This window comes from Pseudorasbora parva, chromosome 4 (assembly GCF_024679245.1).
Source record: "Pseudorasbora parva isolate DD20220531a chromosome 4, ASM2467924v1, whole genome shotgun sequence".
Lineage (NCBI taxonomy): Eukaryota > Metazoa > Chordata > Actinopteri > Cypriniformes > Gobionidae > Pseudorasbora > Pseudorasbora parva.
This window is the reverse complement of record NC_090175.1, coordinates 42,842,056-42,854,806: the sequence shown is the minus strand read 5'-3', so window position 1 is coordinate 42,854,806 and position 12,751 is coordinate 42,842,056. Positions and strand designations below refer to the sequence as shown.

General features: G+C 39.2%; 1 protein-coding gene across 12 annotated transcripts in view; it reads right to left on the bottom strand.

Moving 5' to 3' along the window:
• Nucleotides 1–988: 988 nt before the first annotated feature.
• Nucleotides 989–12,751, bottom strand: part of sorbs2a (sorbin and SH3 domain containing 2a) — a 117,179-nt gene continuing 105,416 nt past the window's right edge. For 11 of the 12 annotated variants that reach the window (XM_067441872.1, XM_067441871.1, XM_067441874.1 and 8 more), the window contains 3 exons: nucleotides 8,654–8,691; nucleotides 8,443–8,549; nucleotides 989–3,401 (listed from right to left, as the gene is read on the bottom strand). In XM_067441872.1, coding sequence (XP_067297973.1) covers nucleotides 3,340–3,401; nucleotides 8,443–8,549; nucleotides 8,654–8,691 — 207 coding nt within the window. In that variant the 3' untranslated portion in view covers nucleotides 989–3,339. The remainder of the gene's footprint in view (nucleotides 3,402–8,442; nucleotides 8,550–8,653; nucleotides 8,692–12,751) is intronic. The other variant, XM_067441876.1, reaches the window with a different exon arrangement.

The window sequence follows — 12,751 nt, the reverse complement described above, 5'->3', positions numbered from 1 at the left end:
AACATCTTTGTCTGGGTCTGGCTTGTCAGGCTAGGACATTCCTGAAGTCAGCATGCTATTTGCAAGCTCCCTTAAAACTTGCAACATCTGTGGCATTGTGCTGTGTGATAAAACTGCACATTTTAGGGTGGCCTTTTATTGTGTCCGGCCTAAGGCACACTTGTGCAATAATCATGCTGTCTAATCAGTATGTGGATTCCACACCTGTGAGGTGGATAGATTATCTCTGAAAAGGAGAAGTGCTCACTAACACAGATTTAGACAAATTTGTGAACAATAGTTGAGAGAAATAGGCCTTTTGTGTACATGGAAAAAGTCTTAATTCTTTGAGTTAAGCTCAGGAAAAATGGGGGCAAAAGTGTTAATTATAAGCAACAAAAGTGTTGCTTATAATTTTATGTTATAATTTTGTTCAGTGTATATTGTTACAACAATTTATATTTCAAATAAATGCAATTTTTTAAAAGTGTTCTATTCATCAAAGAATCCTGAAAAAAGCCATCTCAGTTTCCACAAACAGTATTAAGCTTCTTGAGCATTGAATCAGCATATTTGATATTTTTTATGTCACTGTAGACAGGAGTAATGTCTGATGAAAATTCAGCTATAATAAATCAAATTATAAACTATATATATTTTTATAATAATAGAAATTTATGAAATGTATGTTTATTTTAACTCTATTTTCATCAAATAAATGAAAACTTTGTAAAAAAAATAATATATAAAAATCTTAATGTACCCAAACTTCTGAATGGTAGTATACTATTTTATCATGTATCACCATATGAACTTCTATTAGTTAAATGCTTATGGCATGTTTGCCTGTGTTGTCTTTAATTACGCCTTCCTATTCAATTTGTTATTTGCACTTTGTAGCTGTGCAAAGAAAAACATAAAAAGGTTGCATGATACTTGAAAGGAAAATAAAAACGACAATCCCAGTGTTCAAATATCAGAATTGGAGTCAATGGACAAACATAGAAGCTCAAATAACTGAGCAGAAATTTATTGGATACAGAACAAAACAAAAGATCGAGCCGACACAGAGGGGGAGAGATAGAGAAAGAAAGAAAATAAGAAAGAAAGGGAGAGAGAGAGAAAAAACTTTATTTGATAGTGAGCCGGTTAAAGATCCTCAAGTTCACCAGTTCATCAAGCACACACACATCAAATATCACTATACGTTAGTGTTCACACTAACTGCCTCTATAAAGAAAAAGGCAAACAACATCCTCCAGAAAATCCACTGTCTTTAGTAGAGGAGAGTTTGTGGCTGTAGCAAAGGCAAACAGTGACTGCAGTTTGACTACAGTGTGCATCAGTATCCATCCTGTGCTGAAAAAAGTCCTTTATAATTCCCCAAAATGGTCTTTGCTTATTTCTTTTTTTGCATTCATTTTCTTTCTTTTTTGCACCAAAAAAGTTGTAGGAGAATACATTTGGCACATGGCACGAAGTATAAAGGACTAAAAACAGATGAAAGAAACCAAAAGTGAGAAAGGAAGGGCTTTATATTGGAAGTGAAACTCATGTACAGTACAATACAAAAGGACATATAAAGTATCAGCAAACACAGCTGTGAAGCTGGAAAATGCAAACAGTGTGATTCAAATATTTAATGCTGAAGTGTGTACTTCAACAAAATCAACAAAATGTTACTGCAAATGTTTTCAAACAGGTTTCCAAAACCCTTCCCATCTGCCATTGGACAGCCAAACAGATAACCCCGCCCCAAACTCAAACTATTGGTTGTGCTCAAATCAACAAAGTGCCACAATGCTCACACTTGAATGAATCAACCTATTAATGTTCTAACACACTTCAACTTTAAAGAAAACAAAAATAATAGAACTAAATAAATGTTTAAGGTGCTTTAAGATTGCTCTGCTGTCTGTGAAATTCATAGACACACTTTTCCATATACTGAATATACGTACTTGTAAAAGCTGATGCAACACAAGCTATGTTTAAGATGAGAACACAAGTGATACACTTAGTGCAGAAAATACTGATATACAAATCCTTCAAAACCGAAACGTGAACTTTTAGACAAGCATACAAACTACAACATACATCAAATGACCAACAACTCTCTCTATTGCATTATATGATGCAATCTCTATATGAGTGAATCTCATGAGAAATGTGGCAGATAAATTATATAATTTAAGTTTTATACCAGAGATCAAACTTTCAAAAAAAAAAGTGAAAATTGAGAAATTATCTTTCAGATAAATTAGTTATTTTAGGTTAACAAATAAAAAATAAAAACATTATAACAGGCTCCCCTTGTTATTGTAAATGATTTTACCATCCATTACTAAAACCAGCAATGAATCAATCTTGATTTAGGCTACATGTTTTTTTTTACTGTATGAAAGTCTGGTTTACAATTCTAAAACTCAGTCCATTCATAAAATTCTCAAGTAAACATTAGAAAACAGGTTCATTAATCAAATATTTGTTACCAAATTCCATAAAAGCATCTTATCTTTCCAGAATGACAATACACTTTCTTTTTAAAGATAACTTATACAAATACCTACAATGCACTGCTAATTATATGAACATTATCCTATATATGAATGATTGCCAATTAAACAATAGCAAAATTGCAATATGACAGTCATACTGTAATTCTGTATGGCAAAAGTATGTGGATGAATTCAGGGTGAATGGGACACTGTTTGCCATTGAGAAGACAATGAATACCTGAATACACCCCTATAGTTAACTATACAATTAATGGTTAAAAACACATCTCAATTGTTCAATGTTCAATGTTCAATGTCAACATCTGTTTCTATCACTTCCATATTTTGGCCACACAAGGGGAATGAGAAATTTCATAATTGTCCATGATATCACCTATAGCTCATTTTAGTGAAACATTCTCATAACCTATAACCAACAGTCTCTATATTGCTATTAACCGTGCACTGTGTATTACACTACACACAGACATATACACAAACTCAGTTTAACACTGATGCCTGAGGTTTCTCCTCAGCGCCTTTTAAAATGTTCTACTGACCTCACTCAATACCTGAATCCTCACTGTACTAACTCTACTGCGTCCTGGAAAATAACTTAATGTCAAAATATCAGATGAAGAAACAGTGAGGAGACTTTGTGATGGCACAAAAAAGTGCTCGAAGTGAAATTAACTGAAATAAACAGTGGTTTGTCAGTGAAGAAATGGCAGAGCTAAAAATGTAGTGTTTGTGAACACACTCACACATAAAGACACACACACTTTCTCAAAGGTGAGGTGCCTCATTGGCCCTACACAGTAGGCACTGGAGTGGCCGTATTTGTGCCATCGTTTCCTCTTTGTTAAAGCAGTTTAACGTAGTTTCCTGGGAACGTTCCAAATAACCTGGTTCTACGAGAGGTACCTAAAATAAGACACAGACAAGACGATTATCAGCAATACAATGCAATAACTTTCATGAACAGTTTTAATCAATGTGATTACGTTGTACATCACGTAAACATCTTTTATCCATAGTACGATGTACATATAGTCAAAACATGTCATTAAACTTATGTTGTCACGCACACGCACACGCACATGCACACGCACACAGTCTGGTTTATTATCTTTGTTGCAACTCTTCATAGACGTAATGTTTTTTATACTGTACAAACAATATACTGCCCCTACCCCTAAATCTACCATCACAAAAAACTTTATACAGTTTTACATTTTCAAACAAAAACTTTTTTAAGTCCCCACAGTGACAAGAGTCCTCATGAGTCTTTGTGCATTCAGGTTGAAGTTCCCACCGGGATAGAAAAACATGAACACGCACACACTCATAGACACACATATATACACAGATCATAACATTATGACCTCTCACAGGTGAAGGGAATAAAACTGATTATCTCTTCATCACAGCACCTATTAGTGGGAGGGATATATTAGGCATCCGGTGAATATTTTGTTCTCAAAGTTGATGTGTTAGAAGCAGGTAAAAAGGACAAGCATAAGGATTTGAGCAAGTTTAACAAGGGCCAAATTTTGATGGCTAGATGACTGGGTCAGAGCATCTCCAAAACTGCAGCTCTTTTGGGGTGTTCCCGGTCTGCAGTTGTCAGTATCTATCAAAAGTGGTCCAAGGAAGGAACAGTCATGAACCGGTGACAGGGTCATTGGCGGCCAAGGCTCATTGATGCACATGGGGAGCAAAGACTGGCCAGTGTGTTCCGATCAAACATACAGGCTACTGTCACTCAAATTGCTCAGGAAGTTAAAGCTGGTTCTGATAGAAAGGTGTCAGAATACACAGTGCTTCGCAGTTTGTTGCATATGGGGCTGCATAACTGCAGACCAGCCAGGAGGCCCATGCTGACCCCTGTCCACCTCCAAAAGCAGGACAACGGAGCAATGGAAGAAGGTTGCCTGGTCTGATGATTCACATTTTCTTTTACATTACGTGGCTTGCCGGGTTTGTATGCATTGCGTGTTATCTGTACGCATTTTGAGCTATCCGCGTGTATTTTTATGTGTGACTCTGTGTGTATGTCTACACTTAAACGAGCCATCAACTCCGTGTGTATGTCAACGCCGTGTGATTCCGCCAACCTGATCTCACAGAATTAATATTTATAGCCTAATTTTATATTTTGGAGCAACTAACTCCACTCCTACCCAAAACCTACCCACTCAAAACATTATAAAACACATAACAGGCAAATCAATGTACAGTCAGACCAAAAAACTGTATAAAAATATTAACTCATGTTGCATTCCAAGTCTTCTGAAGTCGTACGATATCTTCATGTGAAGAACAGAGTTAATCTTAATGTTTTAGTCGTTGAAATGATGAACGTGCCCCTTTGTGCAACATGACATCATGACTTTGCGTAAACATACACACCACTTTGTAAAGGCAAGTGGCGTGTTATCTACATGCTTTTTGAGCTATCGGCGTGTATGTGTACGCCGTGTGATTCCGCGTGTATGTCTACACCTAAACGAACCATCATCTCCGCATGTATGTCTACGCCGTGTGATTCTGCCAACCTGATCTCACAGAATTAATATTTATAGCCTAATTATATATTTTGGAGCAACTAACTCCACTCCTACCCTAAACCTACCCACTCTCAACAATATAAAACAGGTAACAGTTAACAGGCAAAAATGTACAGTCACAAGTATTTATTGCAAAAACGGACCAAAAAACCGTATAAAAGTATTAACTCATGTTGCGATATCTTCATGTGAAGAACAGAGTTGATATTAATATTTTAGTAGTTGAAATGATGATCGCGCTCCTTTGTGAACAGAACACACACACTCGTTAATATTTCTCATTCAAATGATACACACGACAAGTCACGAGACACAAGAGAGCCAATGGCATTTTACAATCAAAGCTGACGTAATGACGCAATTGGTCACGAGACACACGACAGCCAATGCTGTCAAAGCTGACATGACGTTTCTTCCGGCGGCAATATTTGAAATGTATTATTAATCTTTGGCAGAGGGACGCTTTTGGGAATTTTCTTCACACAAATCAATCGTTTGGCATCGGAACACTTGGAATATTTGTACTTTCTGAATAAATTGTGCCTGCAGTCGTATCTGCCTGTTATATCCTGTTTTTTTATAATACACAAATTGGTAGGTTTAGGGAAGAGTTTGAGTTACGCATTTAAAATGTGTCTGAATATGTGTGTGTGTGTGTGTGTGTGTGTGTCCACAAGGTAAATGGATTTATAAACTAAATTATGTTTTTTTGAAAATGTAAAAATGCAGAATGTTTCTTGTGATTGGTAGGTTTAGGGGCTGTGTGTGTGTGATGGGTAGGTTTAGGAGCAGTGTGTTTGTGATGGGTAGGTTTAGGGGCTGTGTGTGTGTGCGTGTGTGTGTGTGTGTGTGATGGGTAGGTTTAGGGGTAGGGGCAGTGTAGTGGGATAGAATGAAACGCCGTTGATAAACACGATAAAAAGCAATTATGCGTCTTCATAGCATGCCACAATGGCATACGAAATGGCGTGTCATACATACACCATTTCATGAGATCAGTCTGTCCTGGGGAACACATGGCACCAGGATGCACTATGGGAAGGCAAGCCGGCGGAGGCAGTGCGATGTTTGGGCAATATTCTGCTGGGAAACCTTGGGTCCTGCCATCCATGTGGATGTTACTTTGACACGTACCATCTACCTAAGCATTGTTGCAGACCATGTACACCCTTTCATGCAAACGGTATTGGCTAGTGGCTGTGGCCTCTTTCAGCAGGATAATGCGCCCTGCCACAAAGCAAAAATGGTTCAGATATGGTTTGAGGTGTTGACTCAGCCTCCGAATTCCCCAGATCTCAATCCAAACAAGCATCTGTGGGATGTGCTGAACAAAGAAGTCAGATCCACGGAGGCCCAACCGTGCAACTTACAGGACTTAAAGGATCTGCTGCTAACATCTTGGTGCCAGATACCACAGCACACCTTCAGGGGTGTAGTGGAGTCCATGCCTCAATGGTGCAGGGCTGTTTTGGCAGCAAAAGGGGGATACAATATTGAGATTAATATTAGGAAGGTGGTCATAATGTTATGCCTGATTGGTGTACATACTGTAAATATAATAATAATTACATTCACTCTGGAATTATTGATTGTGATTGGTCAATCACATTATTTGGTCAAGCATTTTTTCTATAATGATTGTATACTGACTAAACTGGCCAAAGTAACTGATTTCTTACAAACCTAGCGATACATTTAAAATAAAGTAACTTCAAATCAAATCATTCATTCATTGATTTATTTGGTAATAACAGTAGCTCTGAAAGTACAGCCAGCCACTCATTAGCATATAAACCCCTTTAGTATATAAAGTAAAAAGTTACTTTAGTAAAAAGTTACAAATAAAAAGTTTGGGGTTAATAAGATTTTATAAATGTTTTTTAAAAGAAATCTTACATGCTCACCAAGGCTGCATTTATTTGATCGAAAATACAAACGAAAATACAAAATGTAAATATAAAAACAGTAATATTGTTAAATATCTTTTGCATGTATATTTATTCCTTTGATAGCAAAGCTGAAAAGTTGTGTTGCTTAAAGGGGGGGGGGGGGGGGGGGGGTGAAATGCTGTTTCATGCATACTGAGCTTTTTACACCTTTAAAGACTTGGATTCCCATCCTAAACATAGACAAAGTTTCAAAAACTAATGTTGGACGTTAGATGGAGTATTTCTGTGTTAAAAATACTCCTTCCGGTTTCTCACAAGTTTCGGTGAGTTTTTTTCGAGTATGGGTCTACTTGACGTTAAATAGATCGGAAGGTCCTTGTATGGGCCGTACGTGCTCTTATCCCGGTAGGGTGCGCGCGCGCGTAACTAGAGGGAGAGAGAGGAAATGCACGCCGTAAACAGTCTCTCAGGTGCAGATCCAGTCGTCCATGAACACTTATGACGCGCCGCGCTCCACTTTATTCCTATGGGTGACGTCGAGCGACTTCAACGCTTCAGCACAGCATTCCGGGAAGGCAGCGCTGCATTTGAACCGATTTGAACGCAGAAATGACGGGAAGCTTCAAGGCATCGCTTCAGTCGCGTCGCAAAGTGGATTCCACGGTCACTGCTGTCACAGGACTTCACCAAATCATACCAAAGAAGTGTGTTTTTGACAGAGCGGTCCCAGCAATAAAGGTTCGGTCCTTGGAAGCAGCCGGTGAGTAAATCAACATCAAATGTCTCTGCTATTGGCTACCGTCGCATGAGTAAACATCAGTAAACGATATGATCGCGTGCTTCGTCATTCAAATGCGCTAACGGTTACTCCATTGTTGTTCTGTTACACTGACTCTGACGTGCAAAACCGTTTTGCTTGCTACCTCTAAGGTCTAACGTTAGTCACATACAATAGTCCATAAACCAAATCATGTCCTCATAAACTGCGCGTAAAGACACACAAAGGCCCCTAAATACAGTACATACCACAGAGACGGACATCCTGATGTTGCCGTTTCTCCTGTTCAATTTATTTCAGCCTCAGATTTGATTGTGGATCATTATCTGTATTAGCTGAGATAGCATGGGTTTCTCCACGCTTGAGGACGTCACCGCTTTGCGCGCTTGTCATTCTTTAGCTCCGCCCACACGATACGCCTCCAGGCGCTCGGTTTTTTCCGGAAAGACTCGGTACAGCCCATATTTCTTTTATAAATATGATAAAACTAAAGACTTTTCGGAGATATGAAGGATGCAATACTACTCTATAGGTACTCAAGATTGACATGAGATTGACTGAAACTGAGTGTTTCACCCCCCCTTTAATATTTCGAAAACCTTGATACTTTTTTGGGGATTCTTTTATTAATAGAAAGTTCAAAAGAATAGCATTCAAGCAAGTCTTGCTAAGGAAAATGATAAACCATTTGCAGAGGTGCTGACTGTATAGCTTTATAAAAAACATACCCACAAACCATCCATCGTCACATTTCTCAATGACATCAACAACGTCTCCCTCCTTCAGCTCCAGCTCATCCTCATTACGAGGCACATAGTTGTAGACAGCTTGGAAGCTTGAGCAACATTAAAATAACGTTTTTAAAATGTGCTGTTTATGGTTGGACAGTGAATAAACAAAACAGCACAGACAGTGTCAAAAACTGTGAAATGTACTTACGGCTCACCACCTGCATGCTGGGAATCCTGCATCATTTTCTGAGAGACAGAGAAAAGAGAGTGGCAAGTGTCACTATAGTGTACATGTAACACTTAAGAATATCATGCCAAATCCAGGCACATGATGTCATTCTATGAGTCTTCATCGGCATCACAGAGCTCAGAGAAAACCTGTTGTTACAATACACACAGAGGAAATCCACCCATGATGCGACCAGAGGACTATAAAAGAGATTAGAAAGGACTTCATTTCCCAGTTTGCACTGCTGCTAGTGTCACAGCACACTCCATCCTACCCTTCGTGCTCTACTGGGTGATAAACAGGGAGATAAACAGCGCCTCCTGGTGGAAATGGGGCTACGTGGTGGCTTACCCCCGACCACCACTTCCTGCCTATAAACCGTCTGGAAGAATCAAATGCAAGGCAACCAATCAGAGAAAAGCATTCTCATAGAACTCCATTGCTGGTATTGAGATTAAGACCATGAATAAGGTTATAATTAATGCTGTGTTAATTCCATTTCAGTTTTAGTAGTAACTCCAAAATCTTAAAATATTAGGATTTGAAAAGTAGAGTCCAATTTTGACCAAGTAAGAGACGTTCATGCAAAAACACACCTTGTCTCACTTGCATTCTTGACCTTAGACAACAGATTTCCAATGAGCTTTTTTTTTTTTTTTAGAAAGCATGGGTTGAACTTGTACCCTAGGGATAATTCACCAACCTAAATACAATTATTTCATTATTTACTGTTCAGTTCATAACCACTGGCTTTTAAACTAAAAATAAGTGCATGGAATGCATGTGATATAAAAATATGGCTGATATTAATAAACTGATACTTATTTGACCCATTATATTATGCTATTATGATGTTATGCTTTCATGTTATGGCTGATTATTGGTAAAATGCTCATATTAAAATGATAAACAATTTTGTTTAAATTAAACTAAGAAAATCATTTGAGATTATGTTCATTTTGAGATGAATGAATTTAATATAAAATTATAATATTTAGTTTATTACGTAATATAATGTAAAAATAAATAAATAGGGATATGCACAATTAAACATCCAATATCGTTCAATACTGAAAAAAATAAATAAAAATCTCTAAAAACAGCTGATAATGCCAATTTGCTAGTGATATGTATTTTGCATACATATACAGAAAACACCACAAAGGCACACAAACGGTCTATATGTTCTTACTTGGACCTAGTCAAAATTAACTTTATTTATTAACAATATTTATAATGCAGGTTTGGAACAATATGAGGGTAACGACAACATTTTGACCTAGCCATTTAAGACTTTACTTCTAAGCCTTAAAGTCAACAAGAAATCTAAATGGACAATTCCCTTTTTTTAATGGAATATTGTGGTATTTATTATAAATGATTTATCCATGCAACTCTATATTTATTTATTTTCTTTATTTATTTTAATTCCTGTGTCCTCGTAATCTTTAATGAATTTAACTTCCCCTTCCTCTTGCAGCAACATCTCCTCTTTTCTCTGATGGGCGGGACAACCTGTCACTAACATGAGATCAAAGCAATAGCAAACAACAAAGATCCAATCAGTTTCTGATGGACACAATCAAGTCCTGCCCTACTTTTTTTCTTGTTTGAGAAGCCGTTAACTTGGATATACATTACAATAGTGGAAAAAAACCATTGCAAGGTTTTGTCATTTGCATCGAATTAATGTTTCTACACACAGCCTTATGTTTTTTTCTGAAGGTTCTGGGTTTGTATCCACAAGTTATATGACTATTAATGTTTGGTTAATGTAAAAAATGTCTACTTTGCACATCAATACCAATGTGCATGCACCACACGTCACCCCTGCAACCATTGTTTTCTAACATTCTTTTTACCTTAATCTTAGGAGACCGAGGCTGAGAACGTGGGGAGAGAGGGCAAATAGTAGAGGATGGGGGGATGGACGGTAAGGGCTGAGTGGAGACTACAGGTACAGAAGAGGGAGGATGAGAAAAGGGGAGTGTAGGAGATCTGGGAGGAGAAGGTGGAATTTCAGGAGATGGGATGCGGTCTGAAGAAGATGGAGGAGGAGAAGGAGAGGAGGGTGGGGAGGCTGGAATAGTTGGCAGAAGAGGCTGGCAGGAGGAATAAAGAGGAGGATGGACAGAAGGAATAGGAGATGCAGGAGGAGATGGCGGGATTGGCGAGATAGGAGATGAGGAGGGAGGAGAAGGATAGTGGGAGGAGGGGATATTTGAGAAATTTGGTGTGGAAGTAGGAGAAGATAGCTGAGGAACAACAGAAGGAAGAAGGGGTTGCGGAAATGAGGGAGGAGAAGGAGATGAAATGTAATTAGAAGACAAAGAAGATGCCGGAGAAGGAGAAATATCGAGAGTCGCTGAAGGAGGAGGAGGGGGAAGAGGGATTGGGGAGTTTGGAGGTGATAGAGGAGGAGTGGAGAGAGATAATGGAGGGAGAGGAGAGTCTGAAGGGGAAGAAAAAACTGAGGTTTGGAGTATAGAGGAGGAATAGGGCACCAAAGGAAGAGGTGGAGCAAAAGAGCATGGAGAAGGTTTGCAAGAAGATGGCGGAGAACAGTGAAGAGCAGAGGCAGATGATTCCGTGTGTGGAGGAGAAAAGCTAGTGGAAGACAGAGTAAGGGAGGAATTAGGGGTGGGCGTGGAGGAGAAGGGGAGAGATGGAGCGATCGAGGAGGATTCAGCCTGGCAAAGAGAAGGACAAAGCTGAAAATACTGAAGTGAACAAGCCTACTTTTCACAACTTTGAACCTGACTGTCAAAAATTCACAAACTAGAGTGACAAAGAATATTCAAAAGGAGCCATATCACGGTAAAAATGCCTTTTTCCCCATGATGATAAAATCAGCGAAATGCGAACTCAGAATACTATGCAAACTATGCAGTATATTTTATGCATTTAATCTCACTTTATTGACACTTGCTGCTGACCTCCGATGATTTAGTTAATGGCACACATGGAAGCTACAAAGGGACTCCGGGATAACAGAGTAAGATTTTTGCTCTTTAGCAAGTGCTCTATGCTGCTGTCAGTCTTATTTGGTGTTGTCTGTCAAAATACTGTTAAGAGTTTAAACGCTGTGTGCACCCCTGCCCTAGAATACGGGTGCGGACATGCATCAGTTAAACTGTTTGGGAGCACAGCATGCTTGGGATGCTCTCGAGGGAGCAGTTTGGGTCCTGTGAACACCAAGGCTGCGGTTCAGATAATGGGGCTTGCAGATGGATCTGTCAAGAGGGCTTGAGACTGCTACAGCACTTTATCAGTCCTCTGACAGTTGGGGATCCCGATGGCTGAGCGATCTGATTCTGAGAGATTAGATGAGCTCAGTATCGAGGCAGTTAAAGTAGTAAATGAAAGCTTGCCACTTCATAATGCAAGGCTCAATCTCGCGTTTGCAGAGGCAGCGCGTAGATTACGGGTCTGCAATAAGAGTGACAAACACGATTGGAGTGCATGTGATAATGTTTGGGTGCGAGGCATGCACGGTCAGCTCCTGAGGGTGCTGGCTGTCTTCATTGAATAATATGTTGACACGTACAGCCATGCATTTTTGGGAGTTTCAGCCTCGTGCCTGTTGACTTTCTTCTCAAGGGATGAAATCCAAAATATATTGTGAATAAATAATATATATAAGGTGCACAGTTTGCCTTCACCTCTGGCCTTGAGGGCCCACTCTGCTACCATGGCATGGCATCCGCTAGGGCCCTTCTTTCATGAATCCTGCTGCATGAGATCTGTGATTCGGCTGGGAGGGACACCCCATACACCTTCATTAGATTTTATAGTCTGCACTTTACTGCAATGCCAGGCGCCAGGGTGCTCTTGTCCGAAGTGTGCCTGGGTTCCAGCTTCACACTAGGGCAGACATGGTTTCGGTTTGGCATAGTGGGCATTTAGTTTGCCAAAGTGTTGTTACCAAGGCAGTGTGAGTTCCTTCGAAAGGGAACATCTCGGGTTACATTTGTAACCCTTGTTCAAGACACTGTCACTTTTCCACACATCTCCATGCCTGGGAGAGTCTTGCTTCATCAGTAAAGCTAACTCTGTTATGTGCCGATGTGCCTTTGT